This window comes from Microcaecilia unicolor, chromosome 7 (genome assembly GCF_901765095.1).
Source record: "Microcaecilia unicolor chromosome 7, aMicUni1.1, whole genome shotgun sequence".
NCBI classification, from domain to species: domain Eukaryota; kingdom Metazoa; phylum Chordata; class Amphibia; order Gymnophiona; family Siphonopidae; genus Microcaecilia; species Microcaecilia unicolor.
Window position 1 is genome coordinate 207,017,782 of NC_044037.1, and position 18,294 is coordinate 207,036,075.

The 18,294-nt window shown below is 41.2% G+C and overlaps 1 protein-coding gene across 1 annotated transcript in view; it reads left to right on the top strand.

Moving 5' to 3' along the window:
• The window catches only part of LOC115474684 (solute carrier family 40 member 1-like), a 33,152-nt gene that overhangs the window by 1,584 nt on the left and 13,274 nt on the right, over window positions 1–18,294 (top strand). The window contains exons 3-5 of the mRNA XM_030210288.1: window positions 13,397–13,556; window positions 13,664–13,779; window positions 16,293–16,419. Of these exons, the coding sequence (XP_030066148.1) occupies window positions 13,397–13,556; window positions 13,664–13,779; window positions 16,293–16,419 (403 nt within the window). The remainder of the gene's footprint in view (window positions 1–13,396; window positions 13,557–13,663; window positions 13,780–16,292; window positions 16,420–18,294) is intronic.

The following is an 18,294-nucleotide window of genomic DNA, read 5'->3' on the forward strand; positions in this document are numbered from 1 at the left end:
ATTCTGGTAAGACTACAAATCCCAGAAATCTTAGGGAGAGTCGTTAAAAAACAGGAAAGAACTAGCTCTAAACTGTTCCTGACAGTTCAGAGTTATCAGCGGCACTGTTAAAATATATAAAAAGAAGGTGAATATTTTTATAATGAGTTATGAGTGAAAGGCAATAAGGAGATATATAGCTGAAACTGTAAAGATTTTACAAGACTGCATTCGGTTCCTATCTGGGTTAGTGAGTATTTGTACATTTGTCTAAGGATCTCAATAAAAAGTAGTACATAGGAGCCAATTTTTCAAAATAATTGGGAGTTCTAAATCCAATAGAAATGACCCCTCTCTGGATACAGTCAAAGTGTTTGCTCAATATTGGGGGTGCTCAAGCACTCACAGCACCCACAGAGCTGGCTCCTATGCAAACAGGGACAGATTTAAGATTATGACATCCTTAGGGCCCTTTGTACAAAGGTGCGCTAATGTGTTTCGTGCATGCTAACTATGTAGAAGCCCATAGGAATATTATAGGCATCTACACAGTGTGTGCTAATTTTTAGTGCATGCTAAAAACTCTAGTGCTCCTTTGTAAAAGACCCCCTTAGTTAGGATGGGGTTGGAGGATCCCAGGAATGCCCTTTGAGATTGGAGTGTGAGACCAGGGAGTTAGTTTTTGGGTGCCTTTAAAATTTGATACCCTGGTATGTACCGAAGTTGCCTGTTCCTAAATCCAGCCCTGAGCACAGGTGATGAAAAACAAAACAAAATCTTAAGAAGTTTGATTTCATTCACTGTGAAAGGTCTGCCAGCATCACCATATTTGCAGAGTGAGCACATAGTAACGATAATAACATAGTAGATGACGACAGAGAAAGACCTGTATGGTCCATCCAGTCTGCCCAAAAGGATAAACTCATATGTGCTACTTTATGTGTATACCTGACTTTGATTTGTATCTGCATTTTCAGGGCATAGACTGTAGAAGTCTGCCCAGCACTAGCCCCGCCTCCCCACCGGCTCTGCCACCCAATCTCCGATAAGCTTCTGAGGATCCATTCCTTCTGAACAGGATTCCTTTATGTTTATCCCATGCATTTTTGAATTCCATTACCGTTTTCATCTCCACTACCTCCCATGGGAGGGCATTCCAAGCATCCACCACTCTCTCCATGAAAAAATACTTCCTGACATTTTTCTGCCCCCCTTCAATCTCGTTTCATGTCCTCTAGTTCTACCGCCTTCCCATAAATCCACGTTGGAAAGTGGAAGTGTGAAGTTGGTGGGAGCTGACCTAGGACTCACTCTTCTTGCATATTTGTAAAGGTTCTTTTGATCTTCCGAATAGTGTTTTAGGACAATTTGATACAGTTCAGGTTTTACCCCATTGTATGCACTGATTTATATTTCCAGTTTCTGTTAGATAAATCAATAGGCAAATGAGAACTAGCAGACAATTTATGCACTGGAGTAAAAACAGGACTGGATCAGTTTATCCTAAAAAAATGGACACATTTGACAGCCTTACTCTATACAGAACAGCGGCTGAATGAGAAAGAGACTTTTGCCTTTGCTTATTTGTAAACAGAAGGCTAAGTCTATTAATGTGTGCTAACATCTTTATGTGTACCAGTGTGCATTAATTTTATTTAATGTTATTTAATGCAAGCCTCATTATTGCTAATAGGATCTGTTTACTAACAAGTGCATAACTGGTATTAACATATTGATACCCTGGCCCTTAACTTCTTAGCATGTCAGCAATGAATTAAACAGAAGCATTCTAAGAATCTGCTAACATGCTGAACTTAATAAATAAAAGCTATTTGATATAGCTTATCACATGCATCTAGAGACTATGTTCAGCTGAGCTTTTGTTCAGTCCTTGTTTTAACACTTACATCCAAGCACATTATGGGGTATGCAGACTCTGGCCTAAAATCTTCCTCCTGGCACCAGGTTACATGTACTTATGTAGCCACTTTATGTGGATATATTTTGCAGTACTTCATTGGACAGGTTTCAACACTTTCTGTACAGACCAGCATTAAAAGGTTTGCATGATGATGCATTGAGGACCAGAGCAACAGTTCCCAAACTTGCCCTGGTGACCTCTACGGGTTGTCATTTCAAGGATATTCACAATGGATATGCATGAAATTAAATGTGGATATACAGAACTCCCAGTATGTGCTGATGAGGTAAGCCATGCACATTCATTTTGGTTATCCTGAAAAACCAATTGGAATCTCTGAACAAGGGTCGTACAAACTAACTCCCTGCAAGCATTACAATAATGTTGCCTGACAACTGTGCCAAAGGGACAAGTATAACCTAGCGTGGTTTTGCTTTTTTACATATTTGGAGTCTTAGAGAGATTGGAATTCCAAGTCCGTAGCTGCATTAGGGGTAAAACCAAGAGCGGCCAATCTGTTTTTTTTTTTAAATGAGAAAGAGCTTATTAGCAACCCAACAGCCATTAAGTGGGTTTCTGCTATTCATAAATTTCTGCAGTTAAAACAGCAAGTGATACTATGAAAGGTTTGAAATAATACTGTTTTGAATATTTATAGTGAGCATTTTCAAGGCAAATTTGATTTAAAAATCAAATTCAAATTGATATAATCACTAGTTAGGAAGCAGATAGAGTGAATTTCATGTAAATCAAATTTATTTACATCATGATTTAAATCACTCATCATGAATTCTGCACTGAGAAAAACTGTTACTGTGTGCTAAAAATGAATGATATGTACCTGCAGAGCCTCTCTGTATTAACTGTTGAGGGCATATCCACTGTCTTTCTATGCAATTAATACAGAGACAAATACACTTACCTCATAATTCTATCAATTTGTATACACATTTTGGCTTTTAGCATGCAAAATTGCATGCACGGGTTATACAATACTGGCATTTATACACATTAGGTAATTGGTGCTAACAACCAGTAGTTGGCATTGATTTACAGTTACAAGTGTAACTTTACTTCTGGAAGCCGACAGGCCGATGCTGAGAAGTACACGCGGGCACTGGAGGCCATTAGCACCAGACTAGTTCCTACGTTTACTGGCACACAATGCTCATAAGACCCTACCACAGGAAACAATGATCTCACTGGACAATGCAAATCGCATGCAAATGTAGGCAGACGAGGCCATTTCCTATCCCCCTCCCCTGAAGCTCAGATAACAGCACAGTCAACAAGTACACCCTTACTGCCAAAAACCTAAGACCAGCTCTGAGCTGGCATTAGGGTTTTTGAAGAAACGATTCAAAGCGAGGAGAGAGTGCTGGGAGTGGGCTAAAAGCTGCTGTGACTTCTTCCCACATCGAAGAAGGTTGGGATTCAAAAAGACCACACTTTGTTCTGGGTCTAAAAAAGTACAACTGTCTATCAGAGGAAGGTTCAATAAAAATTGCCCGCATAAGGCAAGTACCTCGGGCTGGAATTCTGTATGTTTTTTCTTTATTGTGTCTGGCAATGCCAGGGAGTACCTGAGCCTTAAAACCCCCAAAAAGGGCATCCTTACTTTTTAAGAATTTCAGAAAAGCGTTAGCGGATTTAAAAAGAAATGTTACTTCCTCCTTCTCTCTTTGACGTTTCTGCTCCCCTAACTGGGCATGAATACAAGAGCTTTGTTACACGCAGCTCTTGTGCGCGTGCACCAGGCACCATCCTCCCCTTAACTTCCAAACAACTTCCTAATGTTCAGCGCTAACGGCGTGCCTATATTTTTATCTCATTAGCATTGAGCATTAGGGAGTTATTCTGGCGCTATTTCTCTGGTGCTGTTCAGTACAGCGCTGGAGTTTTGAGCATTGTGGCATTAGAGAGCAAAGCTATAGTGCATATCTGCAAGGGGGCGTGCATGTGGGAGGGGCATGGGCAGGTCAGGGGCATTTCAAACGCATGCTAAGATTCTAGAATACTGTCATTTATTTGCATAACTGTAACATTTAGCAGTGATCGTTTACACCAGCCATTGACATGGCATAATCCGCTGCTCCCAATCATTGGCGTATAAATACCAACTTTAATATTCTGTAACGGCAGTTACACGTATCGCTGATATAGAATTTGCGTTTAGCATGCAGCATCCTAGCACAAATTTCAGTGACCTTTTCTAAATTATCCCTTTACTGTGCAACATCAGCACTTAGGAGCCCTGTTAATAAGCGGCAGTAAGCCTAACGCTGGCTTACCGCTCGGCAATCCGGAACTACTGCCGGCCCAGCACAGGTGCCAGCGGTAGTTCCACCTCCAGCGTGCGGCATTTCCGATTCTAGCTGAAATATTTGAGAAATATTTCTGCAAGGGGTTGTCGCTAGGTTAGCATGGGAGCCTGTATTGCCACCTCAGTGGGTGGTACTATGAAAGATGTGAAATTATACTGTTTTGTATATTTATAATGTGCATTTTCAAGGCAAATTTGATTTAAAAATCAAATTGATACAATCACTAGTTAGGAAGCAGGTAGAGTGCATTTCATTTAAGTCAAACCTATGTGGCTTACGTGGTACCATAAAGGCGAACACCTTTACGGTACTATGTAAGCCACATTGAGCCTGCAAATAGGTGGGAAAATGTGGGCTACAACTGTAACAAATAAATAAATAAAATGATTTAAATCACTGATCACAGGTGGAGGCAGTAAGTGCTCTCACCCCGCATGACCACTCGGTAAGTTCAATCTTACCTCACGGCCATTTCTTTTTTCAGCGTTTTTACCTGCTGCAGTAAAAAGGGCCGCAGTGCACGGCAAATATGGCCCCCACCAAGGGGTAAAATGGCCGATTTTTCTATTTTCACTGTTCATGGCCATGGGCTAATTTTTCCCAGTGGTGCGTGCCCATTAGTGCATAAGCCCCTACTGCCACCCATTATGTAGACGGTAAGGGCTCACGCTCTAAGCACATGTTAATTGGTTAGCATACAGCAATGGAGCTGTGCTAACCGATTAGCACAGAACACGCCCACTCTCCACCCCCAGCGGGCGCACATCCAAAAATTACCGTGGGACGCCTCAGCACGCCCTGTGGTAAGCCCTTTTTTGCTGCGATAAGCTTACATTAGTGCTTAGCGCAGCTTATTAACACGACCTTTTAGCCAGGTAGACTTGGGAGAGCTTCTTATCCCTGGAAATTAGCTATGAAAAATATCTAATTTTTGAATCAGCTGGGTACTTGATTCCCGGAGAGACTTCTGTTGGAGACAGGATGTTGGACTCGATGGATCTCGGTATAACTTAGCATGGCTCTTCTTATGTTCTTACTTTCTGGAGCATTGATTATTAATATCCAATGACAAAAAATTATGTTATCAGTCACGAGTGGAATAAGTGCTGTCAAAATTGCACAGATGCAGGCTTCTTCAGACTGAAGGTGCTATGTGTAAATGACATGGACTGGTTCACAGTCTCAGGAACTCTGAAATTTGCTCTGTGGCTGTTGCCTATGGATAAGGCAAAGAGCACACATGACCTTCCCTTTAAGGGGCCAGAAACAGGTTGAAAGCAGTTAAGCAGGGGCTCCACTGCTGCCAGTAGACTTCAATAACAAAAATAAGTGAAATATTTTCAAAGTACGTCAATATTTTTGGTGGATATTTAAAAATGTTTTATTCAGTAAGATGCTGTTGTGAACCCAGATAGTTTAGACGAGTTTCTAAGTCCCCTTTTGTTCTATTTTTTTCAGGATATAATTGTTGTGGTTTATCTTACTACAGATTTTTTTTATTATTATTATATCAATCAAAATGGATGCTGTTGGATTCCATCTGTATTTATTGGTATACTTACTGGGATGGAACTGTTTTGTAAGATTTTTAACTGTAAACCACCCAAACAGTTTCTTATCGCATCCAGAGTATAATTTTTTGCCTAGAAAGGTGTTTAGTCTAGTCTGTCCTACTGAACATTCAAACCCAGTGGCGTTCCTGGGTCAGCTGCCACGACGCCCCCCCCCCCCCCCCCCCCCCCCCGGGTGCATTCTTGGCTGCTGGAGGGTGCAGAGAGCAGCCGCGCGCCTGTCACCTCCACTGGCTCCCTGCTCCCTCTGCCCCGGAACAGGAAGTCCTTGTGAACTTGGGCAAGTCACTTAACCCTCCATTGCCCCAGGTACAAAAACTTAGATTGTGAGCCCTCTGGGGACAGAGAAAGTACCTGTATATAATGTGTACAACACTGCATATGTCTAGTAGCACTATAGAAATGATTAGTGGTAGTAGTAGTATTCTAAGGGCCAGATGCACTAAATTAATGATTCATTAACATGGGTTTTAAACTGGTTCTAGCCAGTATAATGTGCAAGTAGCAGTGGCGTAGGAAGGGGGGGGGGCGGTGGGGCGGTCCGCCCTGGGTGCTCGCCGGTGGGGGGTGTCGGCTCCGCTGGTTCCCTGCTCCCTCTGCCCCGGAACAGGTTACTTCCTGTTCCGGGGCAGAGAGAGCAGGGAACCAGCGGAGCCGACGCAGCTCCCAGCAACATGCACGCGGGGCGGTTCGGCCCTCGCCACTTTCCCATGTAAGTATGCGCTCCGGGGGAGGGTGCGCCCCGGAGGGGGGAGGGTGCGACGTGCTGCACCCGGGGGGGGGGGGGGGGGGGCGCGCAGCTGCGACCCGCCCCGGGTGTCAGCTGCCCTCACTACGGCACTGGCAAGTATTATTATTATTATTAACATTTGTATAGCGCTACCAGACGCACGCAGCGCTGAACACCTGACATAGAGAGACAGTCCCTGCTCAATAGAGCTTACAATCTAAAAATAATACAGACAGACAAGACAATTAAGGGCGAGGGGAAGTACCAGGACATGCACAAAAAGGCATTTTCCTATCACGGTAGCAGCTAACAAAAACGGAATGCAGATGAGCAAATTAGTATTATAATGTGTATAAATCGTATTGTAATGAGATGCACTACCGTTTTCCGATTGTCTAACTGTGGAAAATCTAACGGGAGGTCTGTACATTTCGTTGGGGCGGCACAGGATTTATTCGCCTCTAAAAACTTCTATAAATTTAACCAAAAAAAAAAAAAAATCGGGAAAAAAAACATCCAAGTGCTTGTCAGGGCCGTCCTTCTAAAGTGCCTAACATGGACGTCCTTCACAAAAAAAAAAGACGTCCCTGACAAGCACTTGGACGTTTTTTCCCCCAGATATTTTTGTGATGGGTGTCCTTCTAGTGCCGAGGACGTCCAAATCAAAAAACTATTTGGACGTCTCTTTCAATTATGCCCCTCCTCCAGGTCCCTCTCAGCCAATCACAGCTCGTTTAGCTGACACCAGTGACAGCTAAACGCGCTGTGATTGGCTGAGAAAGACGTGGAGAAGGGGCATCGGACGTGCTGCTAACACCCCGGGGCAGACAGAAAGGAGCAAGGCGGCCGGAGCAGAAGCTGCCGATAGCTGCCAGTGAAGGACGTCCTTGGCATGCGCAGAGCAGCCAGCATGACGCTTGGCTGCTTTGCGCATGCTCAGCTGGCCGACTGGCTTGGAAGGAAATCTCATGCAAATGAGCTAGCAGCGACCAGCTCATTTGCATGTGATTTCCTTGATGCATTCCCGTTGCTTACCGATTCACTAAGGAATCGGTAAGGGAAGGGCTTTAGTGATGGTTTTAGTGCATCTACCCCTACGTTGACTGGTACTGATGTATCTAATGTAAATCTCTTTTCCAACTAGTCACGAGATTATCTGATACTTCCCATCTCATTCAATTAGATGGTGCTATAACTCCTACAGCAATTAGCAGCTTATTTTCAGGATAAACTCTTAAAAGCTAGAGCCTTATTCTCAAATTTAACACAGACTGAAAGATATGAGGTTACAACTAGTTCTTTTGAAATAGTGGCTGATAGGAATAAGATGGATTTTCTGCCTATTGACGGGACGTTATTTAAATCACTGTTCCATAAATGTTCTAAATCACACTGTATATTGGATCCTTTTCCACCTTCTTTGATGAATACGCCTCCTTTGTTGTTTCATTGGATTCAATATTTAATTACGTTAAGTCTCTTTCCAGAAAGATTAAGAGAAATTATAATAGCACCCATTATGAAGGATTTGAAGGAGTCTAGTGGTTCAATTTTTAACTACAGATCGATCACATCAGTACTTGTTTTTTCATTAAATTGATGGAGGGCTTAGTTTGTAATCAACTCAATTCATACTTGATGCAACATGATGTTCTCCATTTTACCCAATCAGGCTTTCGAAAATGGTATAGTACAGAAACAGTTATTGTGTCCATTTATGACACTGTTCGGCATGTACTATGTCAAAATGGTAAGGATTTAATCCTTTAATTCGATCTATCATCAGGCCGAACTTAATCATATAGATATTGATGGTAATGTATTGAAGTGGTTTGGAAGATTTTGGGTTTCTAGGTCATATAAAGTAAAACATAATGGAAAGTTATCAGATAGTTGGAGAAATCTTTGTGGAGTCCCGCAGGGATCTCCTTTGTCACCTACACTGTTTAATGCCTTCTTACATTTTTTAGGTTTGGAATTTACTAGAAAGGGTTACATCACTTACAGTTATGCCAGTGATATTACAGTGTTAATTCAGATTTACTCATCTATAAATTCAGTGTCATCATTCAAAGATGTTTAACAGTAATTAGGTCCTGGATGTTATGCTATCAACTCAAGTTAAACACCGATATAACCAAATTTTTACTTTTTGATAACAATTCTGACCCTTTAGTGGACCACATAATGGTGAACCAAACTAGGTATTTACTTTCTTCTGTTATAAAGAACAGCTTCTGTTATAAATGGCACGTAACCGGCTATCCGGCAATATTCAGCGGGAGATCTTTGGTTAGCATTTAGCGGATAACTTGTTATATTGTGCGATATAACTGGCTATCCGCTAATATTCAGCGCATCACCAGTTACGTTTGGCAGCCAAATTAGGCTGCCGAAATAGCAGGTGTATCTTTGACAATTTTAAACGTAACCATCCAGCGCTGAATATCAGCTTGGCCAGTTGTGTTTAAACTGGCCAAAAATAAACCAGATATTCAATGCTGGTCATCGGAAATAGCCAGATATTAAATATTTAGGCTCAGCACCAACTGTAGGAGGCAACCTGGCTAACTCCCACAGTCTGAATATCGGGCCCATCACCTGATATTAACTTTTTATTTATTTAACCTTTTATTGCTATACATTCAGATGGACTAACAGAGAGCAACAAAACTGCTTTATCCATCCAGGAAACCGAAGCCTGGGGGAAACAGAGCTGTACTTCCTTAGCATTCATTGTACTGGCTTATCTAGCTAAAAACCGCAGTGCTGCATTTTATGCTTGTTAGGAAATAGGTCATTCTTCTGACCTTAGTGTATTTCAGTCATTTGCTGTCTCTTGACTTGAGTTAGAAATCTGTAGATTGTCTTTTGACCCAGGTCAAATCTGAGAAGCTAAACTAGTTTTTCCTCATTGCATGTGTGGAACAGAAGAACATGGTTATCCATCAGGGCTGATCTGAGTCAGGGAGAGTATAAAGAACACACACTAAATTGTCTTTACATGCAAATATTAATGCATAAGATGCTTATTTTAGACACACCATTCACGGAGACTGAAATAATGATGACAAAACTGTGCTCTAAAAGTTCAAATATTTATTACTCCTAAGTTTCGACATGGGCTATGTTTCAGCCACTAGGCCTGCTTCAGGAGTCGCTGAACAACATCAAAAGCTTCCAGCACCAGCTGGCTCCTGTCAAGAAATGTACTGATATAAATGCAGTGGCTTGAGCAGTGCAAAGATTTCTATCAAAAATCTCACTCAACACTTTCAACGCTGCTGGACACTTAATAAAAGGACCCCTTTATTTTTCTAAAATAGGTGTTCATACAGACATAACCAATGCATAAGCATCCATTTCTCTATGAATTTCACAACAGGCTCTACATCAGGAGATCCTGTTCTAAAATACTAGCGGAACTTGAAACATCCCATCCTGGATTTCTCAAGTCCAATTTGAATGTACTTTCTAAAACACCACCCTATGGGCTCCTTTTACAAAGCCACGCTAGCGATTCTGGTGCCACAAATGTGACAAAGCCCATTCAATTCCTGTGGGCTTTGTCACATTTGTCACGTTGGAATCACTAACGCAGCTGTGTAAAAGGAGCCCTATGTGTGTATGCTCTGTGTATGTCCTAGATAAGGGCAGTATATAAATGGTAATAAATCAAATGAAATTCTATATATGGCGCCTTAAAAATCGGCACCATAAAACCACGTGGTTTGTGTGATTTTTATAAAGCACACCTAAAGTTAGGCATAGTTTATAGAATACACTCATGCACCGTTCTTGCGACTAAAGTTTAGGTGCACCCATTTAGGCCACCTAAAACCAGGCCTAAATACCTTCGCCTAAGTTAGACGCAGATCAGGTGTATTTTCTAATAGTGCACATAGTTTTTTTGAAACGCCCATAACCCACCCATTCCATGCCAATGGCCACACCCCTTTTCCAACTGTTCGCATTAGAATTTACGTGCACTGCGTTGTAGAATACGTCTAGAAAGTTGTGATCATAAATTCTAATTATGGTCTAGCTCCTGTTTATTTTACTCAGTGTTTTGTTTTGTCAAATACTATTGGTGTTTCCAGATTTATCAATTTATTCTTCTTTCCATCAATGAAGGGTAAAGTAAGAAAGAAATGCATAGACTCTTCTTTCTTATCAGGCAGCTAAATCTCCTTTGATAACTCAGGAGTTGAATTATGCACTTTTTAGACGATTCCTTAAGACTTTTTTTTATTTAGGATCCATGGAAGAAGGTGAATGTATTAAGTTTGCTGATTAATTTTTTGTTGCTGTATTTCTCTTTGTATGTAATCCGCATTGAACTGCAAGGTTTTGCGGGCTATAAGAACAAAGTGTTATGTTATTAAAGCCAATTAGTGCCACTAATTGGTTGTTAAATACCAATTATCTGTGCTGATTGGTTTGTTAATTAAGATGTGCGCACAATTTGGCCGTGTGGCCAAAGTATGCGTACAACTTAAGGTGCCCTTTATAGAATTTGGGTAATATTTTTATAAAACATGTGTTTAAATCATGACTTCACCCATGTTCCAACCTAACTCCTGCCCTGAACATCCCTAAAAATACATTCCAACATGTAAAGTATGACCTAATTTTATACGAGCCTATTTATGTGCCCAAAACAGCATTTCAGGCACAAAAAGGGTTTAAAAAATTGCATTTAAAGTTGATGTATGTGCATTAAAACATTTCTCTGTGTTTTAATCAAATTTTATGTACATTAATTTCAGAAGAAAATAGGCTAAAACATTCCAAATTTGACCTGAAAATGAACCAAACATTAGAGTTCTGAGTATGTAACAGCAAGAAATATTTACAGCAAGTTGTCCACATCAACAGATTTCTGCACAGAAGAGCTTACATTCTAGAGCCTTGGGGACCCTTTTACTAAGCCGCTTAGGCACCTGTGAGCGCCCAATATGTGTCAATTTGGAGTTACCGTCCGGCTACTGCATGGCCTGGGTGGTAATTTCGTTTTTTTACTTGCGTCCACTATGTGCAACAGAAAATAATTTTTATTTTCCGGCTTGTGGTGGAAACCAGCTGGTAATCATCACTCTACACGCGTAGACCATTACCACCCAGTTAACGCTTGAGACCTTACTGCTAAGTCAATGGGTGGCGGTAAGGTCAGACCCAAAATGGACACGTGCATAACTCTTTGTTCAGGGATTTATGCCATGTTTTCGTTGGTGTAATTGGAGGCATGTAGTTTTAGGCACTGTAATATCAACTAAGAGTGTTCTATATACTGCACCTAAATCTAGGTATATATGTTTATAGAATACGCTTAGGCAGAAACGTTTACCATGCAGATTTTTTAGGCGACTTATATAGAATCTGGCCCTTAACGTCTTTCTTCTAAAAAATTGTTTGTTAGTTATCTTAAAGAGGTTTTGAATGTGTCAGAACTTTTAGTAGAGTTCGCTGAGGCGGAGGAAGACTGAGATCCCACAACAAAATAACAGAAAAACAAAAAGAGTGGGAAATAGACCAGGCTGACCAGAGACTAACGAGGAGACTTCAATTGATGTAGACAGTTTATTGGTGAAGACTCGACACAGCACCTTGTTTCGGCAGTTAGCTTTCTTCAGGAGTCAAATTAAATGACAATAAAATATAATGAAATAAATTAAGCATAAACATTAACAAAAATACATATTAAAAATATTAGATAACACAAATATATATTTATAAAATTGCATTTAAAATTAAAAAAAATTACAGAAAACTGAATAAGAAACAGCCAAACTAATTTTAGTGAATGGGCTGTGTCAGCAGCTGCTAGCGTAGCTTTGTAAGGGGGGGGGGGGTTAATCATCAACAAATAGCAAAAGAGTCCACAAAATTCACCAAAAACTATAACTACGAGTGGACTTAGAATAAGATTCACTAAAGTGACTTAAGATATATGGCAGGAGGAATATCTCAGAAGTCACATTGTCACTTTAGTGACTTATTCTTAGTTGACTCATAGTGATAGTTTTTTGTATGTATGTGTGCACATATGCATGTAAATGCCAGCATTCTGGCCACACGCTATTCTATAAAATGGTGCCTAAGTGTGGTGGTGTTCAGTTTGAAGCTGGGTATACACATGTGCAGAATCTTGGCAGGGCACACAATTACATATGTAAATCATGAATACTATAATTTACACACATTTTTCAGCACGCTAGGTGTAAGTATTTACATCAGCTGTATGGCCGGCGTAAGTGATTGTGCCTAAAAGATATGTATGTATTTGCCCTGCTACATTAGTATTCTGTAATGGAAAGTAGGCACCTTCTTTCTTGTATTGAATAGGTTAAAAATAAGTACCCCTTTGTGGAGTTGCCCTCTCTTGTCCATTGGGGGAGTGGAGGAGGTGTGGAGGCATATTTTCAAAGCACTTAGACTTGTCCTTGGGGCACACCTAGTCCCATCGGGTTTTCAGGATATCCACAGTGAACATGCTTGAGATAGATTTGCATGCACTGCCTCAGTTAAATGCAAATCAAACTCATGAATGTTCATAGTGGATATCCGTAAAACCCAATGGGACTAGGTGTGCCACAAGAACTGGGTTGGGAACAGCTGAGCTGATGTTTGTAATCTAGTCAGTAGTAAGAAATTGTGGTTATACGGGAAGGCAATATGTTGCATGGGGTCGACAAACCTAGATATGGCATGTGGGACATGTATTGCCCTTTTGATGTATTAAGCACTTGATAATGGTGGCCTTTGTACAGATAATTTGATTAGTTTGCCAAGTTAATAATCAATTAGAATTAATCACTGATGCAGTGTAGTCAAATGCAAACACTTAAGATGTTTTTGCTTCTGGCTGCAGGGTGATCGAATGTGGCACTTCGCAGTGTCGGTCTTTCTGGTGGAACTGTACGGGAACAGCCTACTGTTAACTGCAGTCTATGGGCTGGTGGTTGCAGGATCAGTTCTTCTTCTGGGGGCCATCATTGGAGACTGGGTGGATAAGAATTCAAGGCTTAAAGGTAAACAAATGGAACAGAAATCTTCGCTTGTTGCTGTGACAGAAACACATTCTTGCCCTTCTACATTATGAGTATTTTAATGTGCCTTTATTTTCATCCTGAATTAGTGGCACAGACTTCACTGATTGTCCAGAATGCCTCTGTCATCGTGTGCGGCATTATCCTGATGGTGGTTTTTCTGTTCAAGTCACAGCTTGTATTGATGTACCATGGGTGGCTTCTTGTGAGTATTCAAGCTGGCTTTTGATTATTTATTTATTACTAGGTTTATAGCCCACACTTCCATAGTGTGCAAAGCAGATGCCAGTGTAAATGTAAATAAGTGTACCCAGCCTAGCACAGTCTTCATAAACATTCTTAGTTTTACTCAGTAGCATGTTTTCCCAGACCATCAGAGCACATGGTTCATTGTTTCCTGGTCACTGCAGATGTTTTTCTAGATCAGATATTTTAAAGGTTCTGATACATTTTGTTGGATTAACATAATGTTTTTGTAAACAAATGCTATTTTTCAGTAGAATTGCTTTTCATGCTTTCCATCGCCATGTGAAACAAATGTAGGCCAGTTCTCCAAAGCCTTCCATGTTTCCTGAAACTAAAGCTCCCTAAATTAATCCAAGTACCTGCTGTGTAGTTCTGTTGTGATATTGATCTGACAATGTATGGCATACTTAAGTAAGACTATGGGGTTCATTTCCAAAGCACTTAGACTTACAAAGTTCCATAGGTTACTATCAGGCTCATTTTCGAAAGAGAAGGACGCCCATCTTTTGACACAAATCGGAAGATGAGCGTCCTTCTCACAGGGTCGCCTAAATCGGTATAATCGAAAGCTGATTTTGGGCGTCTCCAACTGCTTTCCATCGCAGGGATGACCAATGTTAATGGGGGCGTGTCAGAGGCATAGCGAAGGCGGGACTTGGGCGTGCCTAACACATGGATGTCCTCGACCCATAATGAAAAAAAAGGGCGTCCCTGATGAGCACTTGGACGACTTTACCTGGTCCTGTTTTTCTTTCGACCAAGGCACAAAAAGGTGCCCGAACTGACCAGATGACCACCAGAGAGAATCGGGGATGACCTCCCCTTACTCCCCCAGTGGTCACTAACCCCCTCCCACCCTCAAAAAATATCTTTAAAAATATTTTGTGCCAGCCTCTATGCCAGCCTCAAATGTCCTACTCAGGTCCATCACAGCAGTATGCAGGTCCCTGAAGCAGTTTTAGTGGGTGCAGTGCACTTCAGGCAGGCGGACCCAGGCCCATCTCCCACTTGTGGTGGTAAATGTGAGCCCCCCTTCACCTGTAAGGGCTATGGTAGTGGTGTACAGTTGTGGGTAGGGGGGTTTGGGGGGACTCAGCACACAAGGTAAGGGAGCTATGTATCTGGGAGCAATTTATGAAGTCCACTGCAGTGCCCCCTAGGGTGCCCGGTTGGTGTCCTGGTATGTGAGAGGGACCAGTGCACTACGAATGCTGGCTCCTCCCATGACCAAAGGGCTTGCATTTGGTCATTTCTGAGATGAGTGTCCTTGGTTTCCATTATCGCCGAAAATCAGAAACGACCAAGTCCATGGACGACCTAAATTTCAGGATTTGGGCGTCCCCGACTGTATTATTGAAACGAAAGATGGACGTCCATCTTGTTTCGATAATGCGGGTTTCCCCACCTTTCCATTGGGACGTTTTGTGAGGACGTCCTCAACAAAACTTGGGCATCCCTTTCGATTATGCCCCTCCATGGGGCACATTTTCAATGAAACTTTGTAAGTCTGTGCTTTGAAAGTTACCCCCATGATGGACAATCCCTACCTCTTGGAACTCACAGCCTTTTCAAGACAAGCTAAGAAGAAACACAAAAAAACTGAGGAAAGGGAAACCTTAATGGATAAAGTTGATGGAGTGGGTATGACCATAGAAAGAGATTGATTAGATAGGGCAGTTTTCGGCTTTTGCAAATCTAGCAGCCTTACCGACAAGAAATTCAGACAAAGACATTAAGGATGAGGCTTACAAGTAAAAATAAGAAATTTATAGCAGGTGAGTTAGAGGTGAGATTAATAGAGTTAGGGCAGCATAAATTGAAGGAAACTGCAAGATGTGAGGCTTCCTTGGATGTTATATGAAAATAGCAAAAGATACCAAGGGAAGATTAACTCTGCCCCAAGAAGTTCCAATCTGTGTAGATGAAATATTGATGTAAGAGATGTGATTAAAGAAGAGTGCCAGGTCTACTGGCTTGAGGTGAGACCAGACTCTTTGCCAAAGGCCACCTTAGTAATCTTTGATTTTATGTCTCTTTTCTTATGTTAGCTTTAGGTGTGTCATGGGCTAATAAAGCATAACTCCTATGACCCTTTTTTCCGATGTAAATTTCTGAACTTCCACGTATTACTCCGATTAGGTCTTGAGTTGCAACCCTAAATTTTATCAATAGCAGACAACAATCAGTGGAAAAAGGTTTCACAATTTTAATTGTTTTGTGTGGTTCAGCTATTAAATCAGAGCAACTTTCTGGGGATAGTTGTAAGGCTGTAAGCTGCCAATTCCAGTGAATAATTTACATGTTCTGCACTTTCTTTAAAACATACAATCAACTTGAAGTTAAGAAGTCAATTTAAAAAGAATGTGCCATCTTAGTGCATGATAGAAACATGAACATGTGACACGAGTTAGCATAAATGAAACAAAGTTCATGCATGATAATAATGTTTTATTATCTTCTTTGACTCTATAGACAGTTTGTTACATCCTGGTGATCACAATCGCAAACATTGCAAACCTGGCGAGCACAGCAATGTCCATCACCATTCAGAGAGACTGGATCATTGTGGTAGCAGGGGACGACAGAAGCAGATTGGCAGGTACAAATTGTCTTTTGAATGCTGAGGATCTCACTTTAGTGGGTTACAAGTCACCACAAAAAAAACTAGTCAGCAGATTCTTCTACTGTTCTCCAGGAAGTACTAAGAACAATAGATTTAAAATGTTTGTTCTTGCTGCTTCAGAGCTATAATTGCTAGGTAATGACTGTTGTAAAATCCTAATTGAAGTATGACTGTGTATCCATAAAAATTCTGAGTTCATGTGTTAAGACAGCAATTGACAGGGGCCCAGAAAGTTAATGAATTTATGTTTGTGCCTCTCATTTCTGTATGAGCTTTGCTTGACATAGACTGAAAATTAGTTGGCGAGGCAGCAACTTTGTTCTCTTGCAGTGAGAACCTGAAGAAATGTCAGTCTCCATTGATATAAATAATACACAAAAAAGCCAAACATTTTTTGGGTGGAAGATCCAGAACACCAGGTTCAAAGCAGGCAGAATCAGGCATAACCTTAGAAAATATTCCTTAATAGAAAGAGGGTGGTGGATGCATGGAACTACCTCCCAGTAGAGATGACAGAGGCATTAGCTAAGCACAGAAAATGAGAGCCATCTTTTGGCTGGAGCCAGGCCTGGGCCTAGGTGGACCTTCAGCTTCACATGTCTCTCAGTTATCTTTGAGGTTCCTAGTACAACAATCATGATCAACAATTCTATAAAAGCTCATAATTGGACATCATACTTTTAAAGTTCTTTTGCAGGTAAAATATGTATAGATGGTTCTTTTGTGTTTGTCTCGCTGTCTGTACTATTGCTGTACTTTGACTGCAGCTGCTGTATGCTGCCCCCTTGAAGCTGCTGCCCCAGGTGACTGCCTAGTCTTATCTAATGGTTAGGCTGGCCATGGCTGCAGTAGTCCTGCTGCTATCTGACCTACATGATTGTTCTCACGCAGAGAGCCAGCACCGGGACAAGAGAAGCAGCCGCACTGTAGGAGGAAAAACATCTAGCTCCTCCTGTTGCTGCAGCCCTGCCCAGAGCTAGTTCTGCCCTTTCCTACATCTGGTCGAGGAGCTGGTATACATGCTTGAGCCTAGACTGCTAAAAGAAACTCACATAAATTATAGTATTGATAGTTTACACATATAACTATATTCCCTGCCCAGACTCCACCCTTGTGTGTACACTCGCCTTCAAAATACACACCATTTTATTAAGGTGCCATTTTATAGAATAGCACTTTACCTCCTGATTCTATAAAGGTCGTCAAAAATTGCATGCACAGATTTAGGCGCGCTTCCAATCTATGCTCAGTTTAATAGAATAACGAGCCAATTAGTGCCATTAATTGGCTTTTTAACAAGCAATTATTGGCACTAATCAGATTTAATTGAGAATTACGTGCGTAAATTTAGGCACAGGAATTTGCACCACATTTTCGTTGGTGCAAATAGTGGTGCCTAAATTTACACACGATCTCTCCATTTAAGCATTAATTCTATAAACCGCACAGAACTTTAGGCACAGCTTATAGAATTCCACTTAAGCGGGTTTTGGTCAGCGCCGATTTTGTAGGCACCATGTATAGAATCTAGCCCATAATATGGTGTTACTCCTTCATTCTTATCCCTTCGGCCCCACAGAGAACCAACTCAAGCTCCTCCTCCTCCATCTGCCACTGGTGCTATGTTGGTCAACCAGTCTTTAGTTGTAGTAAGAGCATTTGTACTAGCCTAAAGATGGCCCTGCAAAAGATCCTTGGTTGAAAAGAAGTAAAGGAAATGCCAGAGTCAACTCTGGTTCTTGGTATTGCTAAAGGAAACAATTGGATAGATTAGGTGGGACTTGTGGATTTTGTTTGCCACTTAGGTTTAGATTTATAGGACGTAATAGGTATTATTAGAAAATAAACCCC